The sequence below is a fragment of the Salvelinus fontinalis genome, chromosome 12, assembly GCF_029448725.1.
Source record: "Salvelinus fontinalis isolate EN_2023a chromosome 12, ASM2944872v1, whole genome shotgun sequence".
In the NCBI taxonomy this organism is placed as follows: domain Eukaryota; kingdom Metazoa; phylum Chordata; class Actinopteri; order Salmoniformes; family Salmonidae; genus Salvelinus; species Salvelinus fontinalis.
The window spans coordinates 31183949-31211293 of NC_074676.1; the positions used below are offsets into that span (position 1 = coordinate 31183949).

Below are 27345 nucleotides of genomic sequence, written 5' to 3' on the forward strand. Positions count from 1 at the left end.
TGAGTAAGACATGAGGATTACAAAGATATGGTCAAAAGCCACCCACGGACCCCCCCACACCCCACGCCAATCACATCCCACGCCAATACACCCCACTCCAATCCCACCCCAACAACCAGTATCCAGTATCAGTTCTCTATGTCTAACAAGTAGTATGGAGCTGCAGCTCTGAGTATTGTTTCTTCGTGTTATGTAATGTATTCCCAGTGAATTTGGTGATGTTTTTCCCTCCCTGTTGTTAGGTTTATGTCCCATCCTACATCCTGATATTACCAGGTTCTGCCCACTAGATGATGCTGTTCTGTATTATTTTTTTGTTGGTATGACAGAAATCCATGCTTTCAAAAGCTACCTTTTTAGCATTTGTGGCACATATCCAATGCAAGTTAGTAGCTAGGTTTCCAACCAATTTAGCGACAGATTTCCATGCAAATATTTTTGAATCCGCATAAAGAAAATATGCGCATTTTCCCAGCATTGGTGTATCCACCAAACGGACTTATGGATAAAAATCAGTATGTGACGACGTAAGGCTACATGTACTGTTGATAATGGGACATGGAGAAGGGTGAGCCGGTCAAGGATCGATTCAGACAAGGTGGTAAATTGTATGACAAGCGACAGTTTAATTTAAGAGTAAAGATATCTGGTACAAGCGTGCACGGACTCGTTCTGTCTGGCTCATAGGGAACTGTCGGAAGAGCCCCGAAAACACAGTGCACAGACATTATATACAGCAAATAATGTAGGTTGAGTCTAGTAGGTCTGGTCTTCTGATTGGTCCTGTCGATTTGGGTGTCGTCCTTCAGGGCCTGGTAGTAGAGTTCTGTGTTTCCAAATGTTCAGCTAAAACAGGAGATTTTGTGTGTGCGTAGATGTTCCTGTCTTAATCAGTGTTTATGAAAGGTTTACGTCAGCCCTCTGTCCTTGGGTGTGTGTGTGTCTCAGTATCTCGTGAAATGCAGACCCAAGCACCCTTTTGATCAAGGCCTTTCCTGCCTTATTAGTTTATATGAAAAGTCTGTGCCATCCATCTGTCTCTGGGTGTGTGTGGGTCTCAGTATCTGCTTATGAGTTTGTGAGAAACCCTGTTTTGAAAGAAGTTAGTTATAACAACGTAATAGCAATATGCTTGTGTTATTTTAAATGGTATTTATTACAAATCCCCCTCTTCACGTCTCATAAGAGACGTGACAAAAGCTATAAGTGGCAAAATTAGAGTAAACTTTATCAGAAGATAAGGTTTTGATTCCCCCTCTTCACGTCTCCAAAGAGACGTGACATAAACTAGGTAAAAGTAAGAAAAGCAAAAGTAAACAACCAGGGAAACTTTCTCAGAGAGAAAGTTTTAATTCCCCCTCTTCACGTCTCACAAGAGACGTGACATAAAAAAGCTAGAATTCATCATAAAGAAGATCTGGATCTGGTTCGTCTGCCACAAGCAAAGGAAAAATAAGGATGAGCAAGGACCAAAAGGAGACCACTCCAAGTGCTACACCTGGAGTGGCCAATCACACATTAGTAACCAAAAAAGCGAGAACATGTTAAACCCTCAGGTCCATCCCTCTATACAACCTGTACCAGGTGGGCTCGTCGCCACCCGGGAACTTCAAACCTTCACAACAGGGAGGACAAACATCACTTTTTATTCATTCGACAACATCAACTACAGCGAACCAAGGGTCTTCCTCTGTCAGGCCCACTCTCCTGCGAAAGCTTGATTTCGTATCAGCCTCTCCAACTGGAGCATCAAGCAACGGCATCATACCAGAGGCCCTTTCCACATCTGTAACAGACTTCTTCAAACAAGGCATGATACAGGCATTACGGCACATGAGCATACGAAAACCAACAACTTAGGGTCAGAAATCCAGTAATCATCATTGCAGTGTACTTACCAAACCAACCACCCAGCCAGGGAACAGTCCACTCTCCTCCACACCTGCAAGACCCCTCATCTCCACCGATAACCTTGCCAACCCACTCAGAGCTTTTGAAATGCTCCCATCCAGACTAGTATTGTTAGGGACAAACGTCTAACACTGTTCTCCAAACATTTTACATACACCTCCCTGGTCGGCCAGAATCATGTCCAGTGCTAGTCTATTTTGTCTACTGATTTGAGAGGTAGCATCTAATTGTTCAGCCATCCCCGTAAGTGCTGTGTGGGTGTATTTAACAAATCATTATTAATTATAGCAGATATAATTGATCCAGGCATTTTGTTTAGCATCAACAATAGCTGGGCCAATGATGGGCATCAGATGCCACAGGCCATCATTCCTGTTTAATGTCTGGAATTCGCGGGGGACCCCTATTGGGACCCCCAACAGGTTGGTGTGGATGTTATCTGTACTCTCGGACCAAGGAGCGTCACGTTTCTGCCATCTCCTGGGTTGGTCCCAAGCCTCTGTGTCATGTGCAGCTCCCAAAAGTTGGTTAGCTGTAACCTCAATAATAGGCAATGGTGTTTATCAGACTGGCCAAAGCACATGTGCCCTGACAATCTCCTTTCAAAATGTGGTCAACCGCCTGGCAGGTCCACACATCCACCATACATCAGCAACACCTCTAGTTAATAGTGACATTAGTGATGCAGGCAGTAGTAGGGAACCTCCCATAGTCTATACCTCTACCTATACCAGTGTTACAGCTGTAATATCCCCCTCTTGCCTTAACTCCCCACGGTGCCTTCTGGGGAGGGACTTCTGGGAACACAAGACTCAGAGTTTTACACAGGGTTGAATTTGGCTTAAACTTTCCAATATGCACATCCAACCTTCCCCCTTACTTAGGGCAAATGGGTGAGCAGCCAGAATAGGTCTGGCATGTCCCCATACGACACAGTCCTTTCTATTAAGTTTTTTTTTTTTTAGGCCAACCACATATTCTCCCTTCCCTCATAACCAGTTTCAGTGCCCAGTTGGTCACTATCTGAGATGTCTTTTACATTTATTACCTGTACCAGATTGGAGAGCTTAGGTGATGGCGTGGGACTTGGTCTTGAAGTGGTGGAGGAGGCCGGCTGAACCCTGGTCCGTTGAAACTGGTGGTGATTCTGGCAGTACTGTGATGGTAACATCCCCATCATATCCTAAACAGACAGCTCAGGACTACAAGCAGTCCTGTAAAGCCCCACCCTCTCCCAGAGAACACATCATCAGCCAGAGATCAAGCAACACTTTCACTTCTATGAACAAACACAGGGATGGAATGACGGGAAAAGGAAATCTTCATCCGAGAGATGGCCCCCAGAATTCTGTTAATTCCAGTTCTCCTCTCGGACACTGTGCTTGTTCGACAGTGTCAATGTGTCTTACCCTCCCGCAGTGCGATATGAATCCGGGTAGCTATTTCAGCTAGCTGTTACCAGGAGTCCTTGGTATGGTCCCTCCAACAGGCCTCAGGGACTGGATTGAGTGAGTTCACCTGTAATTCACCTGTAGTGCATAAAATCTTGGACATACAGGTTTGGTTAACAAACAGTTTGTCATTTGTTCTATCTGATTATATATTTAACTTCTATGCCTATTTATTAGCTAGAATTTTTTGTTTTGTTTGTTTATTATCCAATAGGCCCCATCCTATCCTAGACCACAATGTACCCCTCCCCCGTTTGATACCTGGGTCTGGCCAGGTATCAACCTTACCTACTCTAAATAATGACTTAGTACATTATAATATAGAAACGTCCCTTTCATTCGCCGCATATCCAATTCTCCCTTGGGCGTACATTCATATCTATTCTTTTCCAATTCTCTGTCAAGTGACTTATCTACTTTAAAATGTATCTGTGCTGCTTATATATGTTAAACCCTTTCTCTCCTATCTTATTTTACAGCCTACCTTGCTCATTTCCTGGTCCACCCTCCCCACTCTACTCTCAAACCTTCAAGGTCTCAACAGTGCGGGGTAGACCCCTCTGTCTGCCCTTTTTTAATAATAGTCAATAACAACTATGTGTTCCTTTGCAATATTAACTAAGTGTCTCACTGTTTTGACTTTATCTGAAATCATGGATTTAAAAATAACAACATGTCTTATAGTGTCAATCTCTAAAGGCCTTACATAACCTTAATAAACCTATCTCTATCTTCTAATGGCCAAAACAAATGCTAACCTTATGGTCAAGAGTTATAAACTCTATTATAATCAATTTACCTCAAAACTAGTATCCCAAATGACACAAATTCATTATTCTCACTACATTCCCCCGTGAGTGATCAAGTCACTGGAAAATGCAACGAAAATAGGTCAATAAGGTTACACCTACATTCATGTTCCATACCATATCTAGACATACCAAAAGAACCCTTTATCTTCTCAAAGTTCCTTGCCTAAATAAAACTCAGAAAGTAAAACTCCTATTCCAATATGAGTGTATTCTTTTAAGATATCTTGTCTCTGGGAACACGGAAAACCCCTTAACCCAAACGCTTACCACAAAAACAAAACCTAATAATTATGATAATACCCTTAAATCATTCGTTTTAAATTTCCCCGATGTTTCATGTAACACAACTGTGATAAACGTGTACTGTCCCTTTAAAAACTCCCTGCCAGCCATACCAGGTTGCGAGTCGTTCATTGTTCCCCATAATGAAAACAGATCACGTTTAGAATACGTTTACTTATTGTTCGAATTCTCTGGTGTTACCTAAACCAAAACCAATAACTTTCAGCAACTTTTGAAAAGTATCTCAAAGCTATAATGTACACATTTTCCCTCTAAATGACACAACCAATTTTCTCTAGCATAATTTAATACGGCCACACCCGGTGGGGAAAGTACAAATTGTATCCCGTTCCTCCTATAATACCCAATGCTAAATTCAAAGTTGTGGTTAAATATATGGATTTGCCAATCATTATCAAATGTTAAATATACAGGTTTAGTACTTTTATCAAATAGATTAGTATAGTCCAAATAAAGATATGCGTTTACTAGCGCTCAACCTGTGTTCAGAACGCAGCAACTAGCCAATATAATACCAAAAATGACTGTCTTATTCATGCCTCTAGGCAAAACATCTAGTTACTCCAACTGAGTTTAGCAGCAAAACTATCGTATAAGTAAAATCAACTTCTCAACTTTCTCTATTCCAAAGTGTAAACTTACCATATACTTTGCTAAATTTATATCGCATGTCAGCCAATCCATAACAATAATATCATTAGTCTGTAAATTTAACCTAAATAAGTTATTAAATGTATTCTCTCTACTCCAAATTGGTTTTAAGTTTTTCTCTGTCATCAGCATACAAACATGTCTCTATCTTTCCCTCGTTTTAAACATGTGTGTCTTGTTCCTCTCTGTCTCACTTGCTCTTGCTTTCTCCACTGCGTCCTCTAGCTCTTTCTGCATAGATTGGAGTTTCCCCCCTCTAAAGTAACCTGCTTGTTTCCATTTCAGCTTCACTCCTTCCCAAACCTTCTTTACCGTCTTGTATTGTTCCTTTCCCCCTGCTCTATCTTGCATCTTCTGATCTAGAAAATCGTTAAATTTAAGCTTTGGAGTATTGGGGGTCGTCATTTTGTCATATATCGTATATTTTATGCTTATTTATATTTTATTTTATTAGCTTAATAAAAAGAAATACCTTAATTAGATTATCTGAATATACTTAGCCCGTCACCGGTTAATACCAGCGATGTATTCCTGGAGACATGTACTCTGTCTTATCTCAGAGCTCCTCCCTCGTACACTCAGAATTTTTAAATGTCATATATATTATTAATTTATCCGGCGTTGTGGAATGCGCAACCAACAATTTACACTATACCCTCCCCAATATCAATTCAGCACATTTCCCAAATAGTCATTTAATGTTTTAATATTCACCACGTTTCAATCAAAATAAATTCAACTCACACATGCAACATTAATATTTAACAAATAAATTCAACTCACACATGTAACATTAACATTTAACACTTAAACCTTCAGTTCTTTAAATATTTCACAAAATTACTCACCGTGCATCTATCCTATCATCACATTGGCTAGTGCCAAACTATCAAACAAGCCTTCATCACACACCCATACTTTCAGTCTATTCCTTACCGGTCTCAGCCGGACTATTGAATATGTCTTATCACAAATTAACCTTATTCCTTACCGGTCTCAGCCGGACTATTGAATAAGTATAGCACAAATAAGCTTATTCCTTACCGTTCTCAGCCGAACTATTGAATAAGTATAGCACAAATAAGTTTATTCCTTACCGTTCTCAGCCGGACTATTGAATAAATACAGCACAAATAAGCTTATTCCTTACCGGTCTCAGCCGGACTATTGAATAAATACAGCACAAATGAGCTTATTCCTTACCGGTCTCAGCCGGACTATTGAATAAGTACAGCACAAAATAAGCTTATTCCTTACCGGTCTCAGCCGGACTATTGAATAAATACAGCACAAATAAGCCTATTCCTTACCAGTCTCAGCCAGACTATTGAATAAGTACAGCACAAATAAGCTTATTCCTTACCGGTCTCAGCCGGACTATTGAATAAGTACAGCACAAAATAAGCTTATTCCTTACCGGTCTCAGCCGGACTATTGAATAAGTACAGCACAAATAAGCTTATTCCTTACCGGTCTCAGCCGGACTATTGAATAAGTACAGCACAAATAAGCTTATTCCTTACCGGTCTCAGCCGGACTATTGAATAAGTACAGCACAAAATAAGCTTATTCCTTACCGGTCTCAGCCGGACTATTGAATAAGTACAGCACAAATAAGCTTATTCCTTACCGGTCTCAGCCGGACTATTGAATAAGTACAGCACAAATAAGCTTATTCCTTACCAGTCTCAGCCGGACTATTGAATAAGTACAGCACAAATAAGCTTATTCCTTACCGGTCTCAGCCGGACTATTGAATAAGTTCTATCACAAATTAAGCCTATTCCTTACCGGTCACAGCCGGACTATTGAATAGGTCTTATCACTAAACTTAATCCTCACTGTGCACTCCATCATATCCACCAGTGCCAGAATTTATGATCAAGTCTTATGAATTATTCCCACATATGTTTACTTCACTGTCGTTCAGGTTGTCATTTATACACATAAATTTAATCAAGAATTCATACTCACACTCGGTAATACTGATCAAATTTGGATAAACTATACGACAATATGCAAAGTTTGATTTAACAGGTTTTGCTTACCTTGTTTATAGTCGACTTTAGGATCAGTTTCCCGAGCTGAGATGAATTGTTGTCCTCCCCCCGAGTGATTACACCAGTCTTCCGCGAATCGTCCTTCCACCAACTCGCCCCCTCACATCCACATCAACCACTCTGGACCGGGTATCTAGACAACCATCCTCTGCTACCAAGTTTCTGTTGATAATGGGACATGGAGAAGGGTGAGCCGGTCAAGGATCGATTCAGACAAGGTGGTAAATTGTATGACAAGCGACAGTTTAATTTAAGAGTAAAGATATCTGGTACAAGCGTGCACGGACTCGTTCTGTCTGGCTCATAGGGAACCGTCGGAAGAGCCCCGAAAACACAGTGCACAAACATTATATACAGCAAATAATGTAGGTTGAGTCTAGTAGGTCTGGTCTTCTGATTGGTCCTGTCGATCTGGGTGTCGTCCTTCAGGGCCTGGTAGTAGAGTTCTGTGTTTCCAAATGTTCAGCTAAAACAGGAGATTTTGTGTGTGCGTAGATGTTCCTGTCTTAATCAGTGTTTATGAAAGGTTTACGTCAGCCCTCTGTCCTTGGGTGTGTGTGTGTCTCAGTATCTCGTGAAATGCAGACCCAAGTACCCTTTTGATCAAGGCCTTTCCTGCCTTATCAGTGTTTATGAAAGGTCTGTGCCAGCCATCTGTCTCTGGGTGTGTGTGGGTCTCAGTATCTGCTTATGAGTTTGTGAGAAACCCTGTTTTGAAAGAAGTTAGTTATAACAACGTAATAGCAATATGCTTGTGTTATTTTAAATGGTATTTATTACAGTACCGAATAAAAATCAAATGTGTTTTCAAAACTCTCCCGATTTAGTTTTTATCACAAACTGTTGCGTTAAATAGCAAATGTGTCTACTACTCTGGTCTTGGCACGTGCACTCTAGGCATCATTTTGCAGATAACTTACTGTAGGGTATTCTACATGATGAGATTATTATTTTGTCAAATGGCAGTCAAGCATCAATTATCATGTCATCAGAATAAGACCCTCAATATTTATTTGAAAGGAGCTTCAAGATCACCATGTACTTTCACCATCGTGAAGTTCATCATCTATTTCATCTGTAGCCTAATAAACTGCATGGTTTCCCGAATTGTAGTGGGAGGACCACACAACATATCATCGCGTAAATCCAAGTTTACTTCAATATGATGGTTATTATATAAATATTTGCACATAAAAGCGCTTCCACCGCCATTCTCGCATAATTCATTTAACCGACACAAAAAGATCCCACCAGGTCAAACGAACAAATTCTACTGGCATTTAAACAATTGTACCTAAACGTCCTGTTTCCATCACAGCTGTCATGATTTAAAAAAAATACGGTATGACTTTAATCGCATAAAAACTGTGGATGGAAACATGGTTAATGGTACCTAATATGAGCAGTTTCACGCTTCATGTCCAAATCAAGTATCTTACAACATATTTCATAACTATCTCGATAGCAAAAATGTTATTATAGCTAACTTTGACTTGCATTGGATTTGTGCCACAAATGCAAAAAAGTTGGAGTTTGGCGAAGTAAACAAAACCAAAGCATGGGTTGCTGTCATAACTTGTCCATAAACTGCTTACAGGGTAAGGAAACCGATATGTAATTTTCCCTTTAACATTGAGCGGGGAGTTAAAAAAAATATATTTAAGAAATTACCTACTAGCAGGAACAGCACCATCTAGTGGTCAGAATATCAGGATGTAGGATAGGACATAACCCTAACGGCTCCGTACTACATACAGTACTTGTCAGACATAGAGAACTGATACGGTATACTCGTTGTTGGGGTGGGTTTGGCTTGCGGGGGTCCGTGGGTGGCTTTTGACTATTTATTTGGATTCCTCAAGTCTTATTAGAAAAAAAAAGTTTGGTTCAAATCGGATGTTGGGTATATCAACAAAATAAAGTTGCAGGAATGCAAATCTTATGTTTCTAACTACAGAAATATTTTTTTTTTAATCAGAGCTGGTGGGTGTCATGGGAGTGAACAACCCATGTCTGATATGTCTAGCTATATATACTTGTTATAAGGGCATCGGATTGTACAATTTTATGAACTACTTGCTCTTTTCTCTCTTTTCCTCAGCTTCACATGCAGCATCAAGCTACGACTGTGTCCTCTCAAGTGTACTCTCTGACAGCTTTTCTGTCCACACCTCAGAGACACTAGCAGAGATGGCCAGAGTGATCAAACCTGATGGAAAACTAGTGCTTGAAGAACCTGTTACAGGTAAGAAGGTGGAGAGTGCAAAGTGTTTGAGTGTCCTGGTCATGATTGAGGACACATAGTAAAGGACTCAGATTCTTGACACCTGTCCTTGTTCTTAGGAACTGATCACAAAAAAGTAAGGACTGCTGAGAAGCTTATATCAGCCTTGAAGTTGTCTGGCCTGGTGTCAGTGACTGAGGTGAGTAAAGCAGCACTGGAATGTCATAGATTCACTCCTCCAGGCACTGTGTACTCTACTAATTTTTTTCTTTACCAACATTGACAGGTCAGTAAAGAACCCCTGACCCCAGAGGTTGTGTCTGCCCTGAAGACATTCACAGGCTTCCAGGGTAACACTCTATCCAGGGTGCGCATGTCTGCTTCTAAACCCAACTTTGAAGTGGGCTCTTCAAGCCAGCTTTCCTTTGGGAAAAATACCTCAAAACCAGGTATGTGGAGTTCTCCTTCCTTCTGTTAACATTTCATACAATTCCTCCTGGCCCTGGTCTCCTTTGAAAATGTAATTGATTTTGTTTCAGTAGACAAACCTGTACTTGACCCCAATGCTGCGAAGGCGTGGACCCTGTCAGCCAATGACATGGATGATGATGATGTGGTGAGTGATTGATTTGTGTATTTAAAAAATATATATTTCTCTGATGGTGATTCTCAATATGCCCCTCCCTCGTCTTTTCTTCTCAGGACCTGGTAGATTCAGATACGCTGTTGGATGCAGATGACTTTAAGAAGCCAGACGCAGCCTCCCTCAAAGCGCCCTCCTGTGGTGACGGGACCACAAAGAAAAAGAAGGCTTGCAAGAACTGGTAAGAAACACCCATCCTCTTTCTTTGGTTACAGAAAAGAGGGCTCACCCATACACCAACAAGTTAGCTGGCATCATCACCAAGAGACAAGTGATAAAGTTCAACTGATTATTGAATATCTCTAGTGCAAATATGGAGATAATCACACATGGTTGCTTGTATCATAATTATTCTCTTGTAAATGTCCCCCACAATGAAATTGGGGAGGCGACTGTGGATCTGTCTCCAGATTGAAAATGCTAACTTTGAAAGGTCACACCCCTCACCCTGTTTGACCGTAAGTCATGAAATTCAGTACATACGGCCCTCCCCGCAAGGAACACATTTGCCTCAGGGACCCATAAGGTCAGATTTTCCACAATTCTAAATTTTGTGGGAAAAAACAATACTCTGCTGGCACCAAATGAGTGGTATATGGAAAACGGTCTCTCAATGTAATATTTTCCTGAATAGTACCTGGCCACTATTGACCAATAAACATGGGTGTGTTCTGGCACGAATGCATATAAATCAGTCAAGGATATTCATATATAACACAATTTCATATCATATATTCATATGTAACACAATTTTGGTGCAAACACTCATCAACGCTATAACAAGCCATGAACATGTTTCTGTTTGACTCAGTGCTGAAATATGAGTCTAGCAAACCCACGCATTATCCAACAACTGGCCTGAATGATGCTTCTTGCCATAGAGATCCGTCATTTCCAAAATGACACTTAGCCCAAGGGGTCGCTGCATCATTTGTGGGGGACAGCATGCTTACTGTTGCCTTGTTTGTCATTACTCCTATGTAGCTCTTGTGGTCTTGCTGAGGAGTTGGAACAGGAGAGCAAGGGTTCCAAGACAATCAGCCAGCCCAAGTCCGCCTGTGGAAGTGTGAGTGTCACTCTTTGCCCATATGCAACCACCATGGCTCTGTCAACACCAGCATCTTTGTGAAGCCAGTTTAATTGTTGACCTGTATTTCAGTGTTACCTGGGTGATGCCTTCCGATGTGCCAGCTGTCCGTACATTGGGATGCCTGCCTTCAAACCTGGGGAGAAGATTGTACTAGCCAACACAGGGCTAAATGATGCCTAGGAACAACCACAATATATACTTTCTGGAATATCGCATTCCTTACATCATTCTAACCTCCCACCCCCTGGAGTCCATGGCAAATGCCAGGTTCTCACCGAGATGGTCAGAATGGCCCTTCTACAAGAGCAAAAAGCAGGTAGAGTTTGAAGTAAATGTATTGAGAGTAGCGAAACATTACTGAATCGATCCAGGTTACAGGCTTATTTGACCATGGGAAAACTGTTCCTGGACATATCATACAATGAAGATTTCACAGGGCACTCACCATATTTCAACGTACAGGTGTCCATAATAAATGTCAGTTCAATTAACCATCTATTGTTTTCTACAAAAATAAGTGTTAGTCTATTTTCAGGATTTCCCATTTAATAAGTAATTTACAGATTCAATGACAATTTTTCAAACATGACCTGTTTATATATTCACTTTCACACTTTAAAAGCACAGGAATACAGTATAAAACAAACACCATCCATCAGTATTTGGTTTTACTAGAGTAATTTGGAGCTGTATTTGCAATGTCTGTCCTCTTTATAGAAGCCAACCCAGAGATGTCCAGTTTCATGTGTACCACTACAGATCACTGTGTGGCAACTGTGAAGTCCATTTTAATATCCCCAATGCTGGGTTCAAAGGTGAAACTATAAGACACTGAGGCCCTTCCATCCCCTGAGCTCTCCCATGGGGACCTGAAGAAGTACACGCCTTGTTTCCGATGGAGACTCCATTCACAGGCACCCTACAGGGGAACAAGAGGGGTTAATTTACTATTCAACTGTATAGAACCATTTTGGATCAGTGAATTTATTTAACCTTTATCAGGGATTCATACTGAATTACAGAAAAATACAAATTGCAATGCATTAGTAGTATTGAATGAGTGATGTTAGTACCTCTTCACTGACTGGTCTTGTCAGGCCCATGCTAACTTTGATGTCATCATTCAGTTGGTACTCCATCCACAGGGCCACACCATGGCAACGTCCCCTCCTGTACAGAAACACAAATGGTGTTAGGGACCATTTGGAATGCTGTTATTTGAGATTGTGCTCTGGCTAGGAGATAATGACAATTTACTTACCGGTATGAGAAAGAGAAAAAAATTGAGCCCATACCTCGTAAATGGTAGTGATCCCTGACATTTGATTGGCTGTTCAGGAACACACTGTAGGAAGTCAAAGGTCATGACAGCTCTGGGCTGGGTCAGGGCCCGACACGGGTACTCCCATAGAGGCTGTGGCTCGGCCTCATGGGACTCACGGAAATCCAGAGACTGCTGCGTGGGGAGCGTTAAAAAGGTGCACTGCTGTGAGAGAGCTAATGAATAGACTAGAGCAGTGCCCATTGCTATCTTTGATCACATTGATAAAGTGTATTTTTCTCCAAATGAAATTATGTCCATTCACTTAACGGTAGTTTAAGTACATATTGAAAGAGGTGGATTCTAACCTGAACCATCTCATCCATAGGTCCAACATCAAAGCCTTCACATGTACCACAAGGAGCTCTTATCCTCCACAGATCCTGAGTGAAAGAGAGGCACACAAGTTCAAAAGTTTACTTTTCATTTTACTACAGATACCAATATCTCTTACCTGAAACTCCACAGCGACCATGCACAGAATGGCAGAGCAAGGCAAGATGGTGGCATTGGGTGTCAGCAGACGGACCAGGGCAGTACGACAGTACCAGAAGTACAGGGAGTGCCAGGGCAGAAGAGTGGTGCTGAAGTAGGGCTCACCTATCAACACTGATATCTAGGGGACACATGAATCAAATAGAAAGCAGTAGAAAAGAGTAACAACTTTTACAAGTGTAAAATAGTTTTTGTAAAGACACTGTTCAGGGGATTCTAATACTGTATATCATATACAGATCACCCCCAAACAGTGTTACTGTTAATACCTGTTCCCCCGCCAGGTCAGTACTAGACAGCTGGTCAGGACGAATTCCCAGAATCTGAACTCCTCCTCTCATGGAGTTGGCATTCAGCACCTACAGCGATATACACATTTTAGCAACCCTGTGGTCATTGACTTTTACAAATAGATCTGAACGAAGTACAAGCTTTTGTTATGGGGACTCACTTGTTCAATGACCTGCTTCAACATTCCAGAGTTTTCCAAACTGAACACCTGGATGGATACAGACAAACCTTAGTGTGGCCTTGTTGGAATAATTTCAAATACCAAATAGGTGAGTAAACATATACAAGTAAGAGCATGACAAAGTCAAAATTGTAATACCTTCTTAGCTCCAAGCATGTGAGCGAAGATGGGTAACAGACTCCCATCACTGACCCCTACGCACACGCTGTCTGGTTTTACAACCTAAAATTGACCAACACCCATATTCATTATTTGTATCGAATAGTAGCTTCACCATATCCATTATGGCAAAGCTGCACACACCCTGCTCTATACCTGACCCTCAAACCTCATCACTCACACTGCGTAGAGCTCTGACGTAGCTCTGTGTGCGCTGGCGGTCATTGAGCTCCCCGAAGCGTGTGCGTGTCCACACCAGGTGAGCCTGACAGACGCAACATGGCCGACAAGGTGGTGCCTCACTCAATGTGCCCTGTTGACTGAGAGGACACATAATAAACAATCACACACAGCTCTGATTAAACAACATTTACCTCACCCTTCTTTGTGCAACATTAGGTAACTACAGACAGTTTTGTACATCTAAGTAGTCTAGAGTGTGTGTGTATAGGAGTTAGTTACCCGTCTGGCTGTAGGCTGTACCACAGGCTGTAGTCGTCATGGGAGACAGTAAGGCTGAGTTCCTCTCCCTCTGCCACCCTCCTCTCCACAGGAAGGAAGTAGACACTCTGCATCCAGTGATCCCGCCACTAAAAAGACAGACAAACATTACTTCCTCAAACTGTATCACACATGTACATCCATGACATACCCACTGCACTTACAGGAGCAGACTGAGGGTCTGGGTAGGTCCAGCTGGGAGCCATGGAACACACGATGGAGCCGCTGGGGTCCATGTCTATGTCCCACCAGGAGAGGACCACCTGAGCCCGGCCACTGGACTGAGCTAGGAAGCTGGAGGAGTGGGACTGAGGAGCACTGCTCACTGGCTTACTGAAGTCCACACTGAGAGAAGAAAAGAGAGAGAAAGGCATAAATGACCACTGAATGGAGAATATTCATTGGGAATATATGAATAATACATGTTTGTTCAACAATGTGCATCTCACCTGAACATGGTGCAGAGAGGCCCTAGTGGTGTGAAGCGGTTAGGGGGCACCTGGCTGAGCTGGATGTCACAGACCGAGTGGGCTCCAGCACAGTGGCTTACAGCGGGAGGAGGCAGCAGTTTGCGACCATCCACCTCCATGGGTTGTAACTGTGCCCAACTCCACAACTGCTCTGACTCCACTAGCTGGGCATACACTGTGGCACGGTGGGGCACAGCCTCACAGCCCTCCTACAGGAGAAATACACATCTGCTTCACACGTCTGATTATTTCTCACAACACACGTGCACGCAAGCACACACAGACACACCTACCTGGACCAGTTTGAGATGAGCGTGTTCATAGCTGGGTAAGGCTCCCTCTCCAATTAGTTCAGTGTCAAACAGCTCTGTGATGAGGATGTTGGCTCGAGTCTGCATGTCTCCATCTGGAGTGAAAACACATGTAGCAATCTTATGATAACATACAGTTGAGGTTAAAAAGTTTCCCTGCACAGTTAAAGAAAAGTGCTTCAAAGTGGATGTAACTGCACTGTATGAGGCATATTTAAGAAATATTTCAGGTCACAGTTCAATACATGGGTTATTGTTAAGATGATTCAAAAACAAACTTTGCACTTGCCGTCAAACTTGGAGTTATTCACACACAGGAGTTACTGATGCTGCAGCACAGGCAATTTGAAAAGTAATTTTTGAATCAGCACAACTGTACATCACATGACTGTGTGTATGATACGTGTGACTTACCTAGTCCAACTGTCACTTCTGTAGAGTGTTTATTGATGATCTTGATCTTGTCTGAGAAGCCATTTTTCTTCACTATTCGGAAAGCAGCGTCTGCCATGGGCTTGAAAACCTATTGGATGAGACAAACAAACCACAATTAAATGGTGTTTCAAAATCAATTCTTCATTAGAACACCTTTTCCTATATTCCATTTCCACTATCCTGTCATTGATGGTGAATTCTAATTGCTATTTGATTGATTTGCCAATGGTGTGTGGGTTTCAAACTCATGCTCACCTCTACAGCATAGCAGTAGTCAGCCCCAGCTGTGACAGCCATCATGGACAGCAGTCCTGTTCCAGTGCCAATGTCCAGAACGATGACTTTCTCACCCCGTGCCTTCACTCTGCTCACAGCAGCCCTGATGCCCTGGTAGTACTTCTCATTCTGGAGGGCAGACAGACAGAGGTTCAGATACATCAGTGGTTCCCAACCAGGGGTACTAGGCCTACTGGTAAAATGCACATGAGGGGTACTTCAGGGGTACCCCCCGGGCAGAGAACCACAGAAACATACAGGAAAAGTACAAACTATATGCTGTAAGTGTTATTTCCTGTCAAAGGAAGCATGGACACACACTCACCCTATCGTGATCGTGCAGCATATCAGCATAGCAGGACCTGAGAAACAAACCGGTGATCATAATTTGATCAGATACGGACGTGGGAACACTGCCTAAACGGCCCGGACGCTAAATCGAGTTCACCTCATGGTTAATAAAGTGATTTGACAAAAAGACAGAAAATAGTGCTTTGTATAGCTAGTGCAATAAATTAATATTAAATGATATACAAACGAAATGTTGCATTGGCGTAATCTTTTAATGGAATAGAAGTGGTTGGCTTGCTAGCATAACGTTAACTACCTGGCAATCTCTTGATGGTAGTCATACTCCTCACTCTCCTCGACCCAATCCAACGCGCCTGTGGCCGGGTTGGCACGTCCGCAGAAAGTCTTCATTACGGTAGCTGTATATCGATTCCGATGCCGCGTTTTTGATTCAATATAATATATTGTATTCCAGAATAATACCGTTTTTACACTAATCCCTACCAAATTGGATTATGGCAGCATTGCTTTAACGGGGGCAGACATGTTTTCTGCCACGGAATGTCAATTGGGGTATATTCACTCCGTGAATTCTGTTGGAAAACGTTTCTCAAACAGTACAAAATGGGCGGAAATTACCTGAATGTGTCCAATAGAAACTCAAGTTTTACTCCGTTGGCCGTTTAAGAACAAAACAGAAGCTAACTGTTTCCGTAATGAATACCCACCTGACGTCACCTTCCAAGTCACATGACTAGTGTCAAATTAACCCCTTGTAATCTGAGTGCTTCGGCTCTTTTTTTTCTGGCAGTGTACACTTGTCATGTAACAGATTCATCAACTATTTTTCCAAGTAAAAAGTAACGAAATCCACAGATTTTCATTTAGAATGTATTGTTCATCTGAATATACATACAATGAATAATACAGTAAAATACATCACATTACAGGTGCCCCCCGATTTTCTGTAGGTACAGTCTCTTGTGGTAACAATCAATTCAGAACATCAAACGGATTGATTTAAATTACATTGGAATTGTAATGTATTCATTAAGACCATCGCACCAGACAATATCCATAGTACCACCCTGTGAAGCTGGACAAGCATTTCACTGCATCTGCAATAACATCTGCTAAACTGTGTACAAGACCAATAAACATAGATTTGAACTCTGCAGACCATCAAGCTTGATATACAATCCACTGTGCGGTGGATGGATGTATTATAAAGTTGATATAACTTATGAATCACAAGCTGTGTGTTGCGTGGATTTAAAGGCTGCAAAATTGTAGTCAGGCACACTTGGCAGTAGGCAGACAGAATGGCATGCTAGGAGTAGGGACCAGGATGTCAGAGAAGATGGGTCGGTAGCCAGCAGGAAGAGGAGGAGTGCTCTGCTCCAGGAGATCCAGAACTGTACCCCTCACATCCCTGGAAACATCCCCCCTAACATCCAGCAACACTGACACATGCTCATCACTGAGGGGCACAGACAGAAGAGAGAAGACCAACACAGAAGATCAACACCTGATTACTGAAGAGACAGCTGTACAAGTGTCCCTGATATAATCATGTCTTAGGCAAATGTTAGATGTGTTAAAAAAACATGAATTGATTTACAGGAAATTGATATGGTAAAGATTGTGTGTATACCTGATATCAGGGTACTTGGCCACCAGTCCAGACACCTCAAGCGTAAGCATGCTAGGGTCTTTTAGCCGGATGAAGTCAGCCAGAACAGGCAGTAAAGCCATTGGGTTCACCTCACTCACTGATCCCTCCACTTCCTAAACAGACACAGTGCATGCATGAACATGTGTAACGGATGTGAAATGGCTAGCTAGTTAGCGGGTACGCGCTAGTAGCGTTTCAATCAGTTACGTCACTTGCTCTGAAACCTATTAGTAGTGTTGCCCCTTGCTCTGCAAGGGCCGTGGCCTTTGTGGAGCGATGGGTAACGATGCTTCGTGGGCGACCGTTGTTGATGTGTGCAGAAGGTCCCTGGTTCGCGCCCGTGTCGGGGCGAGGGGACGGTTTAAAGTTATACTGTTACATTGATGCTGTTGTGGAGCGATGGGTAACGACGCTTCGTGGGTGTCAGTTGTTGATGTGTGCAGAGGGTCCCTGGTTCGCGCCCGTGTCGGGGCGAGGGGACGTACTAAAGTTATACTGTTACACATGGAATACTGTAAATAAAATGGTGTAGTGAATAAAAATGAAGGAAGGGGTGGGTATATGTTGAGTATGGTGTGGGTTGGGTATGTAGTCCGTGGACCGTGGGACAGAGCAGAGGACAGAGCAGAGCTGTGCCGAGTGTCCCACTAAACTGGGTGTCACTGGGTGTGGCTAAACTCAAGGCTATCCTCACCACCAGGCCCTGGAAGAGATCCCTCAGATGCTGGGCATCCAGTGCCATTCTCTGGGCGAGCTGGCGCCGCTCCTCTGCATTCCGACACACCAGCCTCTTCTGCATCAACACCCTCACATACTCCACTACCGTCAGCCACTGGCACTCTTCCTGCAAACGCTACAGGAACAGGGAGGGGTCAACAATACCATACAGGAGACTAATATAAGTCCTTTACAGACTAATTTGATTGTCAAAGAGCCTGACCTGCCGGCAGGGTGGGCGAACACGACTATACAGCTCAAAATGGCGCTCCAGGACTCCACATAACTTCAGGGTAACCATGACGTCTCCCTGGGCCAGCCAGGAGCGAGACAGTAGTCCCTGCAGGAAAGGCTGGAGCTCTAGCAGCAGCTGGTCCATCACCAGGCGGCAGGCCCTCCTCACTGCCCGGTCCAGAGCAGCCAGGGGGCCGGGGGGAGTCCGGGAGAACCGGCTGGCTGAACGGGACGAGAGCTGCTGCTGCAAACTCTCTGTGGAGGTCCTGAGGAGAGGATAGGAAAGGGGGAGAAACAGAAGAGAGGGGAGGGGAAGAAGAGGAAAGGAGTTGAGAGGAGAGGCAAGGACAGTCTTGAACAAACTGTATAATATACAGCATGTATGTGTCACATTGATGAACATTGATGAAGAGTCACATTGATGAACGTACAGATGAACAGAAACAGATAACACTGACAAAAATAAAACAATGTACAGAAGCTCACTTGAGGATGATGCAGTTGCTTATAGAGGCCAGTAGATAATGGAGATAGAACTTGTTTTGATTTGTGCTCTGATCCCTGCGGTGCTCCTTCCCAAATTCCACAAGAGCCTCCCGAAACCTGGAAACAGAGGGAGACGGGATAAGAGACTTACATGATGGAAAGAGAACGAGGACCCCGTATTTAATTGCAGTTACAATAAAATATCATAGGTTGCATTAGAGCTTAAATGTGTGAAAAGTATCACTGATTTTGTGCCACATTCTCAAACATAGACATAAGAACACTGACCCACCTATTGAGGAGGTTCTCCATCTCATAGAGCCCCATCTGTATGGTCTGATCCCGAAGTGATTCACTAACCATCAGAGCCACTCGTGCATTCTCCTCCAGCATCTAACACAACACAAACACAATTATCAGTCCAACTCAATCACCGGCCTCAAAACACACCTCAATGTGTCGCCACAAAACAAACACAACATTGCCACAACTCATGTATCTGCATAGAAATATAATTTAACAACATTTTAAACCAATATTAATGTAGAGGTAGTGAGGTATGTATGTTAACCTGTGTGATGATGGTTGGCAGGCTGGTGAGGTAAAAGCCTTCGTGGTCAGTGTCTGGTTCCTGGTCTCTCTGCCAGTCTGTCAGCTCCACCTCCAGGGCCTTATGCATCCACTCAGACACACTTTTCTACAGCACAATACACACTCCACTCAACCACACTTTTCTACAGCACAATACACACTCCACCACACTTTTCTACAGCACAATAAAACAAACTCCACGGGGGCCTCCTGAGTGGCGCAACGGTCTAAGCCACGGCATCGCAGTGCTAGAGGCGTTACTACAGACCCTGGTTCATTTCCGGACTGTGCCACAACCGGCCGGGCCCGGGAGTCCCATGGGAAGGCGCACAATTGTCCCAGCGTTGTCCGGGTTAGGGGAGGGTTTGGCCGGTGGGGCTTTACTTGGCTCATCGCACTCTAGCGACTCCTTGTGGCAGGCCAGGTGCCTGCAGGCTGACCCCGGTCGCCAGTTGAACAGTGTTTCCTCCGGCACATTGGTGCAGCTGGCTTCCGGGTTAAGCTGGCGGGTTTTAAGGAGCGCGGTTAGGCGGGTCATGTTTCGGAGGATGCATGACTCCACCCTTGTCTCTCCCGAGTCCATTGGGGAGTTGCAGAAATGAGAAAATATCAAACATTTGGAAGAAAAAGGGGGTAAAATACAAAAAAAAATCCACAGAGACAGATATGCCACACCACAGTGCACAGAGGCATTGGTACACAAACAAACAAGACCTAGTTAGAAACACAGATAGATAGGCAGACAGACAGACAACTCAGAGACCCAGAAGTCTCACCCACCCGCACACTGTGTACGTATTTGTTCTGCAACTGTTCCAGACACTCCTGGGAGATCAGGGGTCCCAGCTCCTCTAACTCCATCTCCACCATTAGGTCTGGATGCCCCATCATATCTGAGCTGCACACATACAGTACACACTGATCACACCAAAACAACTCTACACTCATTAACAACTAGGGTTGCAAAGCTACCGTAATTTACCAAAGTTACCGGAGTCTTCAGTAATTTTGTAATCAACAGAAAATCGATTGGAATCTATGGTAACTTTGGTCATTCATACTTGAATAACTTAAATTATATATAGCATTAATTTGTCCATGAGTTTCTAGTAGATAGATCATATGGTTCAAGAGAAAATAGCCTAGTTATTGAAAAAGCATTTAAATCAACAATAGCATTATTTTCAATTACCTTTGCAACTCCTCAAACTATCGACTTTTCTTTTTACAACTGCCACCAGATTGACTCAAAAACATTGTCAACAAATACATAGACAATGCCATAATCAAATAATTAAAAATATAAAGGATATTTCCTTCTCAAACTCCCGTATTGAACACCAATGGTATTATGGTTTATATTTAGGATAATTTTTTACAGCTTTGTCATTCAAGGTTTTATTTTGAAATCATCTTATGTAATTATTTCATATAATAATGGGATAAGGCCAGACAGCAGGCCAGAGATAATTACAGCCACCTGTGATAACCTGAAGTTCCCAAAAGGGCCACTAAATGTCTTGTGATAGAATACATAAAAGCATTGAAAGATACCAAAATTCTGTAAGTTTACTGGTAAACTTATAAAGTTTCCAGTAATATACCCTCCTTTTGCAACCCTATTAACACCAAAAAACATACTTTGGCTCAAATTGTTTGGTCTATATTTGCTCACCTGTGGTAGATGTGTAGCACCCAGTTAAGAACAGCAAAGATCTCCCCGCTCTCCAGCTCCCATCCGCTGACCTGGCCCATGTGTGACTGTAGACAGCGGTGGCAGGCGCGGAGGTAGGCCCTGGTCAGGTTATAGTGGGGCGGAACGCAGTGGTCCAGCAGGTGGCGCACCGTGGCCAGGTCTCCCATGATTCCGTGCTGTAGGGCAGACAGGTGGCCTGCAAGGCCAGGCCCACGGGTGTGCAGGTAAGAGACGCTACGGAAACGTGCAGACACTGCCTCTTCCAACACCTAACAGAGTACAACATCACTGTAAAGCACCTGTACAATGCTACTGTCAAAACATAAGGAAAACCATCCCTGTATCTCATTAACATAGGACCTAGGCCTATTGCATCATGCTCTATTCCAGTCATGTATGGTGTTGTACAATTCTACTTGCATAGCAATGTGGGCTCTTGAACGATGCTCAACCCAATCATTGAATCTCACTGTATTCAACTAGTGTACATACAAGTCTAGACATACTTGGAAGAAGCGCTCCCTCCAGCAGCGTGGCCGTCCAGGGGGAAGAGGCCTGCTGTGGCCCCCTGCACCTCCTCTCTCCTCGAGCATGGCCTGATCCAGCGCCTCCTCTCGCTCCACAATCCTCACAGCAGACACAAACGGCGTAGGGTTCTGCCGGGCTAAAGCCAGTCCACTCCCCACCACTGCCCACAGCTCCTTCCCCAGAGCCTCCACCAGCTTTCCAACGCCTGAGAAGTAGTTCCTGACCAGCTCCTCATCCTGGGCACTGAGGGCTGTCCCAGGGGCCCCTGCTCCATGGAGCTGCCACAGGACGTCATCCTGCCAGCACTCCAGCTCCATCAGACGTGCGTGGGCCTCCAGGAGCCGGCGAGATTCCACCAGCCTCTCTGTCTCCGATACCATGCTCTGTACTGACAGGTAACAAGGGAGACACTGTAGTTTTAGCCAAGTTACAGATTGACATAGTTATTGAAGTGTAGGCTGAAAGGGAGTCATTCAATTATTCCTTAGGGAATAGGATATGTGCATTTATGGGAGTCTCTCTGAAGATTAAATTAAGTTTTATTTGAACAGATTCATGAAATATTTTCCCAGTTGTGAAGCTACAGAACCAAGGAAGCTGTTGGGGCAGTCTCACCAGAGTAGAGGCGTGGCAGGTTGCTAACGGCAGCAAGGAGTTGACAGTGATTGACAGAGACCTCTCGCATCATCTCCAGAGCCTTGACTCCCTCTGCGTTTCTGCTGGACTCCACCCCTGCCTTCCCCAGGGCATGGGACACCTCTTTCAGCTCTGCCCGGGCCTCACGAAGCTGCTCCAGACCCCAGCCCACCCCCTCTAGGTAGGACTGGACCACTGACTGGGGTAAAGGCAACATATGTAGGATCTCACAATCAGAAAATCAATCAAGGCACAAGTGGAAGTGCCATATAATAATAATTTGGTGGGTGCTTATATTTGTCCTATTTCACACATGTACAAGTGTGTATTATACAAATGTGTGAATTGGAAATGTGTTTTTTGCATTTACCAACTCCCCCTGAGACACCCTCGGAGAGTGGTGGTACGGCCAGGGTCTGCCATTATCAACGGCGACCCTTGAGCTATGAGACCAGGGCTGCCCAACCCTCTTCCTGGAGATCTACTGTCCTGTAGGTTTTCAGTCCAACCCTAATTTAGCATATCTGATTCAGCTACTTAAGGTCTTGTTGAGCAGCTAATAAGTAGAACCAGGTGTGTTAAATTTTAGTTGGGCAGCCCTGTATTAGGCCATCAGATTTTTCTCCTTAACATTTATTATGTTAACATCGACACAGATTAATAACCTGCCATCACAAACATTTTGAAAAATCTATTTCTCCCTTAAGTTTTTTAAATTTCATGTGGAAAGTGACAATAGCCTCTAGTAAGAGCAGGTGTGTTTGTAGTAACAGAATACCTTGAGTCTTGACTGGATGGATGAGGTCCTCTGGCTTTCCCTTTTGCGGTACTGTCCTAACCTCTCCAGATGCTCAGGGCGACAGAACACACCCGATGCCCACTTCAGGGCCGCGCCCCGGGCCAAGCTCTCTGCCCGCTCCGCCTCTGGCCACACCTCTGGGAGCGCTGCCGCATCTGTCAATCACACGTAAACAAGCTCAATTCACCAGACATTATGTGACAGGAGGAAAGTATGCATCTCTTTCTTTATAGAATAAAATCCCTGTTTTGTTCAGCTTGTATGTGTGTGGGGACATGAGCGATTATGAGTCAATGGAGAGCAGCACGGTGTGTTAATCCATGTGCAATTTAAACAAACAGCTCTGTGTCTGTCTCACTGGTGGTCATGAGACAGATGTTTACTACAAGCATTAAATGTGAAATCAGCATTTCTGCCGCACAATAAACCTATGGAGAATGAGACTAACGTATTCGTTAACAGCACCATCATGCTTGAAATACAGAAAGGAATAGGCTTCCTCGGTCTTAAACACAGAAACAATTCAATTTGGAGAGGATGAGAGATATACATGCAAATGTATTACAATCTAGTCTTTCCTCTGTTGTGAGTTAGTGAGAAGTGGGTGTTGGTTAGAGTCAGTGGGTAGTCTGTTTTGGTTGTTAGTAGTGTGTGTAAAGTAGACGTCTGTACCTTCAGGTTTGTCACCACCATTCTTGTCTCCGTCTGACATTTAAGTTCAGTGGTCCGCCTGTCCACCACCAACAGTGGCCTACCCAGACGGCCAGAACACCACTGAACGAGGGGGATGATCAGAGCCCGAAAGAGAGAGAAGGGGTGGAGGAACGAAGGCACATATCCATTGTACTGACGGCCTTCCTCTCACACTCCCAGACACATCCTCTACGCAGAGGCCGGCAGGAAGGGAGGGAGAGGGGGCAAAGAGGGGGAGGGCAAGAGGGAGGGGACTCCAGCCAAAAGACAAAATCCAGATGGATGGGGGAAAAGGGGGAGAGCTAAGGGGTTATGGTCTTGTGTCGAAGAGTGCCGCTCTGTGTCTGAAATTATTATTTTCCTCTACGGGCAAATACACGTTAATCATACTCGTTGATAGAAAAATGCATGCATACAGTATTTGCCATTAGAAATTAAAGGGAAAACTCTATTCCATATTTGTAAGACATTGTAGTTTGTAAAGCAGCTCAATACAATGAGTAAATTATGTACTGACCTTGTACATTGGTCTTTGAGGAGCGAAGTCCCAGTAATGTCCTCTGATCCTCCACAGCTGTTGAGATCTGGGACAAACTAGGGACGTTTCACAACTGCTACCTCTAAAGGGAGTTTGTTTATTTGTGTATCAGTCAAGGCCTCTGACCTCTCCCCACGTCTGTGTTTACATCTCCTCGTTTCCTGGACCTCTTCAAAACACACTGAACTATGCCAAGTGGCACAGACACTAGCCAACAACAGCCTCAGTGGGGGTATTATTACAGCCTTGGTATTCGTGATGGGATTTCTTACAACTATTTTCCTTTCCAGTTTGTAACCAATCCAGTTGATGCAGCTTCCACAAATCAGTGAGGCAGTCAATTAGAGTTTATTTGATGTAAAGCCTCCTGTACCATGTCTTTAGTGGTTCATATGCCAAGTACCATAATGGGTTGAGGCCAGGTATCTAACAAAACAAAAGACTAAGAGAAACTTCCCAAATATGACAGCAACAGATTGGGAAGAGGATGTTATATTGTCTCCTCTCAGGGTGTGACTGTTGTACTTTCAAGGCCAGTGCCCCATTGTTCTTACTGTATCTTACTTACCACCCGGATCACTAAAGTCACTGGATGTCTATCCTTACTTCCGCCACAACATTGGCCTTGTGTGCGTGCACTGGGCATCTCACCACTCATGTCAATGTTATGCTAGCTATAGGCCCAGTATGCATACCAAATGGCATCATATTGCCTACAAAGTGCACTACTTTGACCAGGTCCCACATAGTACACTACATTTTAGAACAAGGTGCCAATTAGGACCCCAGTTTGCTGGCTGAACACAACACTTTGAGAAGTGGTCTATACAGATGTGTACCCCTGCGCCCCTCCACCACTGTCATCACCTTGAGCTGAGAACAGCCCCACCTCCACCCAGAGGGGCTCAAGGGAACAGGAAGTCTATTTCTGTAGTAGTAAACCAAACACAGTGAGTACTTCCTGTCTGGCATTCCTGACCTGGGCTGAGTTCCTGCTCCACTCCAACCCCATTCACTTAAATGCCCAGTGCAGTCAAATGTAATTATCCTGTTTAATATACACATTCTCACACTAGGAGGTTGGAATAATACTGTGAAATTGAGAATTATTTTAATGCCCTTTTAGTGTAGGCGTTGTTTGAAAAGACTGCCCGAAATTTCTGGCTGTTTTGGTGGGACGGGTTTTTTGCCTGCGTGGTGACATCACTAGGTGTCAAATCAGTTTATGTAAACTGGGTGGTTCGAGCTCTGAATGCCGAATGGCTGACAGCCATAGTATATCAGACCGTATACCACGGGTATGACAAAAACTGATTTTTTTACTGCTCTAATTACGTTGGTAACCAGTTTATAATAGCAATAAGGCACCTCGGGGGTTTGTGATATATGACCAATATACCACGGCACTCCACGTTGTGCCTTCGAACAGCCCTTAGCCGTGGTATATTGGTCATATACCACATCCCCTCGGGCCCTATTGCTTCAAATAGACCAATAAGAGTTTCAAACCTTCTTGCCACTCCCATAGTCCTAGCACAATTCTTGCTTGAAAAATGTCTCTTTGCTAAGAAGCTATTTTGTTTATTTTTGGCCAATTCAATTGAAAACAATCACAGTAAGTTACTTCATTGTTACCCAGAAATTATTTTATAGAAATTGAGATACATACTGCTGCAGTCTGCCTTTAATACTTAACTGTCATAAACACAGCCAATGGCTAGCTCTTTCATATTGTAATATTGCCATCACTATATTAAAATAGAGAAATATTGGTCATTAAGGTCACACTGCATTGTGTGTGTGTCAGCTTTAAAGACTTCTCGGACAATAAATGCTACATTTGAGCCCATGGGGCTTTGAATTGAATGTTCATATTTTCCATGTAAAAATGTACAGGGTAAAAATAAAATTTGACAAGAAAATGCCACGCAAACTGCAGGAACATAAAACAAATTCATCACATAATGTACACTATTAGAGCCATTTGTATTATTTACTTGTAGTACCTTCAAATCAACTGCCTATAAGAATGTTGACAGGTAGCTGATAACATCCACATACAAAAAGAGAATGACAGATTGACAGCAAATACATCAAAGAGGGGGGGGAATAGGTTAACTACAGAGTCTACAGACAGCAGGTACATTCATCATGTCCCTTTAGGGCCCTACTAGGATTTATCATCAGATGAGGCACTAACATTATACTGAACATCTCCTTCGGACGTACATCATTCTATACTCTCCTTTGCGTCGCCTGGGTAGCCGCCATTTTTGTGGTCTGGCCCCTGTTGTGTTATGCACAACACAGCACTAGATTTTGAATGAAGGAACTCATTAATGGTCAGTATTTTCAACCTCGTAGCAGGTTGCCAAGTACAATACTATAACTCAACTTGCACTGCAATTCTACTTAAATCACTAAATTATCGAGTTTTTAGATGAGGTATTTATATCTTTTAGGTAGACTATATTATTTCTGAGAGACATATTTCCACACTTTAGAGGGTATTACAGCAATGCTGTAGTCCTGAAATAATGTTGTCCAGTAGCCATGTCATGCTTTGTAGTGTTTGGCTTATCAGAATTATAACTACACTATTGGACTAATCATCCATTTAGTGTTAGGGCTCTTCTGCACAAGCTTTGATACTTATTCAGTAGTGTTTCTAGATTATATGGATGTAGTTAATTATCCACATCAAGCTCAGTTAAATAGTATATAATGCTAATAGGCCACAAGATGGAGCTCTATTTCAAAGAGCTATTCAAAGTGACAAGGCAAACATATCACCACGTATAAAATAACCTACCAATGGTAATCATAAGAATCCATAATGATATATATATATATATATATATATATATATATATATA

General features: G+C 43.2%; 3 protein-coding genes across 11 annotated transcripts in view; 1 reads left to right on the forward strand and 2 right to left on the reverse strand.

The window, feature by feature from the left end:
• Positions 1-11636, forward strand: part of LOC129867168 (anamorsin-A) — a 25182-nt gene extending 13546 nt beyond the window's left edge. For 5 of the 6 annotated variants that reach the window (XM_055940386.1, XM_055940381.1, XM_055940384.1 and 2 more), the window contains exons 3-9: positions 9290-9433; positions 9532-9611; positions 9699-9861; positions 9952-10028; positions 10115-10236; positions 11040-11121; positions 11215-11636. In XM_055940386.1, the coding sequence (XP_055796361.1) occupies positions 9290-9433; positions 9532-9611; positions 9699-9861; positions 9952-10028; positions 10115-10236; positions 11040-11121; positions 11215-11325 (779 nt within the window). In that variant the 3' untranslated portion in view covers positions 11326-11636. The remainder of the gene's footprint in view (positions 1-9289; positions 9434-9531; positions 9612-9698; positions 9862-9951; positions 10029-10114; positions 10237-11039; positions 11122-11214) is intronic. The other variant, XM_055940382.1, reaches the window with a different exon arrangement.
• Positions 11637-11669: 33 nt separating this feature from the next.
• Positions 11670-16571, reverse strand: prmt7 (protein arginine methyltransferase 7). 3 transcript variants are annotated; one of them, XM_055940380.1, is made up of 17 exons: positions 16193-16568; positions 15911-15947; positions 15565-15714; positions 15289-15397; positions 14857-14969; positions 14543-14772; positions 14258-14438; positions 14055-14182; positions 13774-13912; positions 13572-13655; positions 13413-13460; positions 13231-13320; positions 12921-13082; positions 12775-12849; positions 12441-12598; positions 12219-12315; positions 11670-12064 (listed from the first exon to the last, which is right to left on the reverse strand). In XM_055940380.1, exons 1-17 carry the CDS (start codon positions 16285-16287, stop codon positions 11906-11908), a joined length of 2055 nt encoding a protein of 684 aa, XP_055796355.1. In that variant the 5' UTR covers positions 16288-16568; the 3' UTR covers positions 11670-11905. The 3 variants fall into 3 exon arrangements, 2 of the variants coding, with proteins under 2 accessions (XP_055796355.1, XP_055796354.1); XM_055940379.1 differs by having other exon boundaries at positions 12441-12601; positions 16193-16567; XR_008761585.1 differs by lacking the exons at positions 11670-12064; positions 12219-12315 and having other exon boundaries at positions 12512-12598; positions 12775-13082; positions 16193-16571.
• Positions 16572-16753: 182 nt separating this feature from the next.
• On the reverse strand, positions 16754-27262 carry exoc3l1 (exocyst complex component 3-like 1). Of its 2 annotated transcripts, XM_055940391.1 has the most exons (14): positions 24449-27262; positions 23911-24120; positions 23218-23393; positions 22419-22638; positions 21782-22191; positions 21255-21544; positions 20360-20477; positions 19560-19685; positions 19281-19381; positions 18989-19105; positions 18492-18768; positions 18246-18404; positions 17531-17664; positions 16754-17356 (listed from the first exon to the last, which is right to left on the reverse strand). In XM_055940391.1, the coding sequence occupies exons 2-14, from the start codon at positions 23948-23950 to the stop codon at positions 17170-17172; spliced, it is 2355 nt and encodes a 784-aa protein (XP_055796366.1). In that variant the 5' UTR covers positions 23951-24120; positions 24449-27262; the 3' UTR covers positions 16754-17169. The 2 variants fall into 2 exon arrangements, with proteins under 2 accessions (XP_055796366.1, XP_055796367.1); XM_055940392.1 differs by lacking the exons at positions 23218-23393; positions 23911-24120; positions 24449-27262 and having other exon boundaries at positions 21782-22186; positions 22419-22507.
• Between the last annotated feature and the right edge of the window lie 83 nt (positions 27263-27345).

Bases quoted from the DNA above. Each gene is read 5' to 3' on its own strand.
- prmt7 (XM_055940379.1), bottom strand. From the start codon at position 16,287: ATGAAGACTTTCTGCGGACGTGCCAACCCGGCCACAGGCGCGTTGGAT. The intron at 13,656-13,773 runs GTGAGTGATGAG...GGTCAATTTTAG, and splicing joins ACGTCAGAGCTCTACGCAGT to GTTGTAAAACCAGACAGCGT. The intron at 13,083-13,230 runs GTATTAACAGTA...TGTGTCCCCTAG, and splicing joins CTGACCTGGCGGGGGAACAG to ATATCAGTGTTGATAGGTGA.
- exoc3l1 (XM_055940391.1), bottom strand. From the start codon at position 23,950: ATGTCAGACGGAGACAAGAATGGTGGTGACAAACCTGAAG. The intron at 19,686-20,359 runs GTGGGTGAGACT...ATTGTGCTGTAG, and splicing joins AATACGTACACAGTGTGCGG to AAAAGTGTGTCTGAGTGGAT. The intron at 19,382-19,559 runs GTTAACATACAT...GTGTTGTGTTAG, and splicing joins TGCCAACCATCATCACACAG to ATGCTGGAGGAGAATGCACG.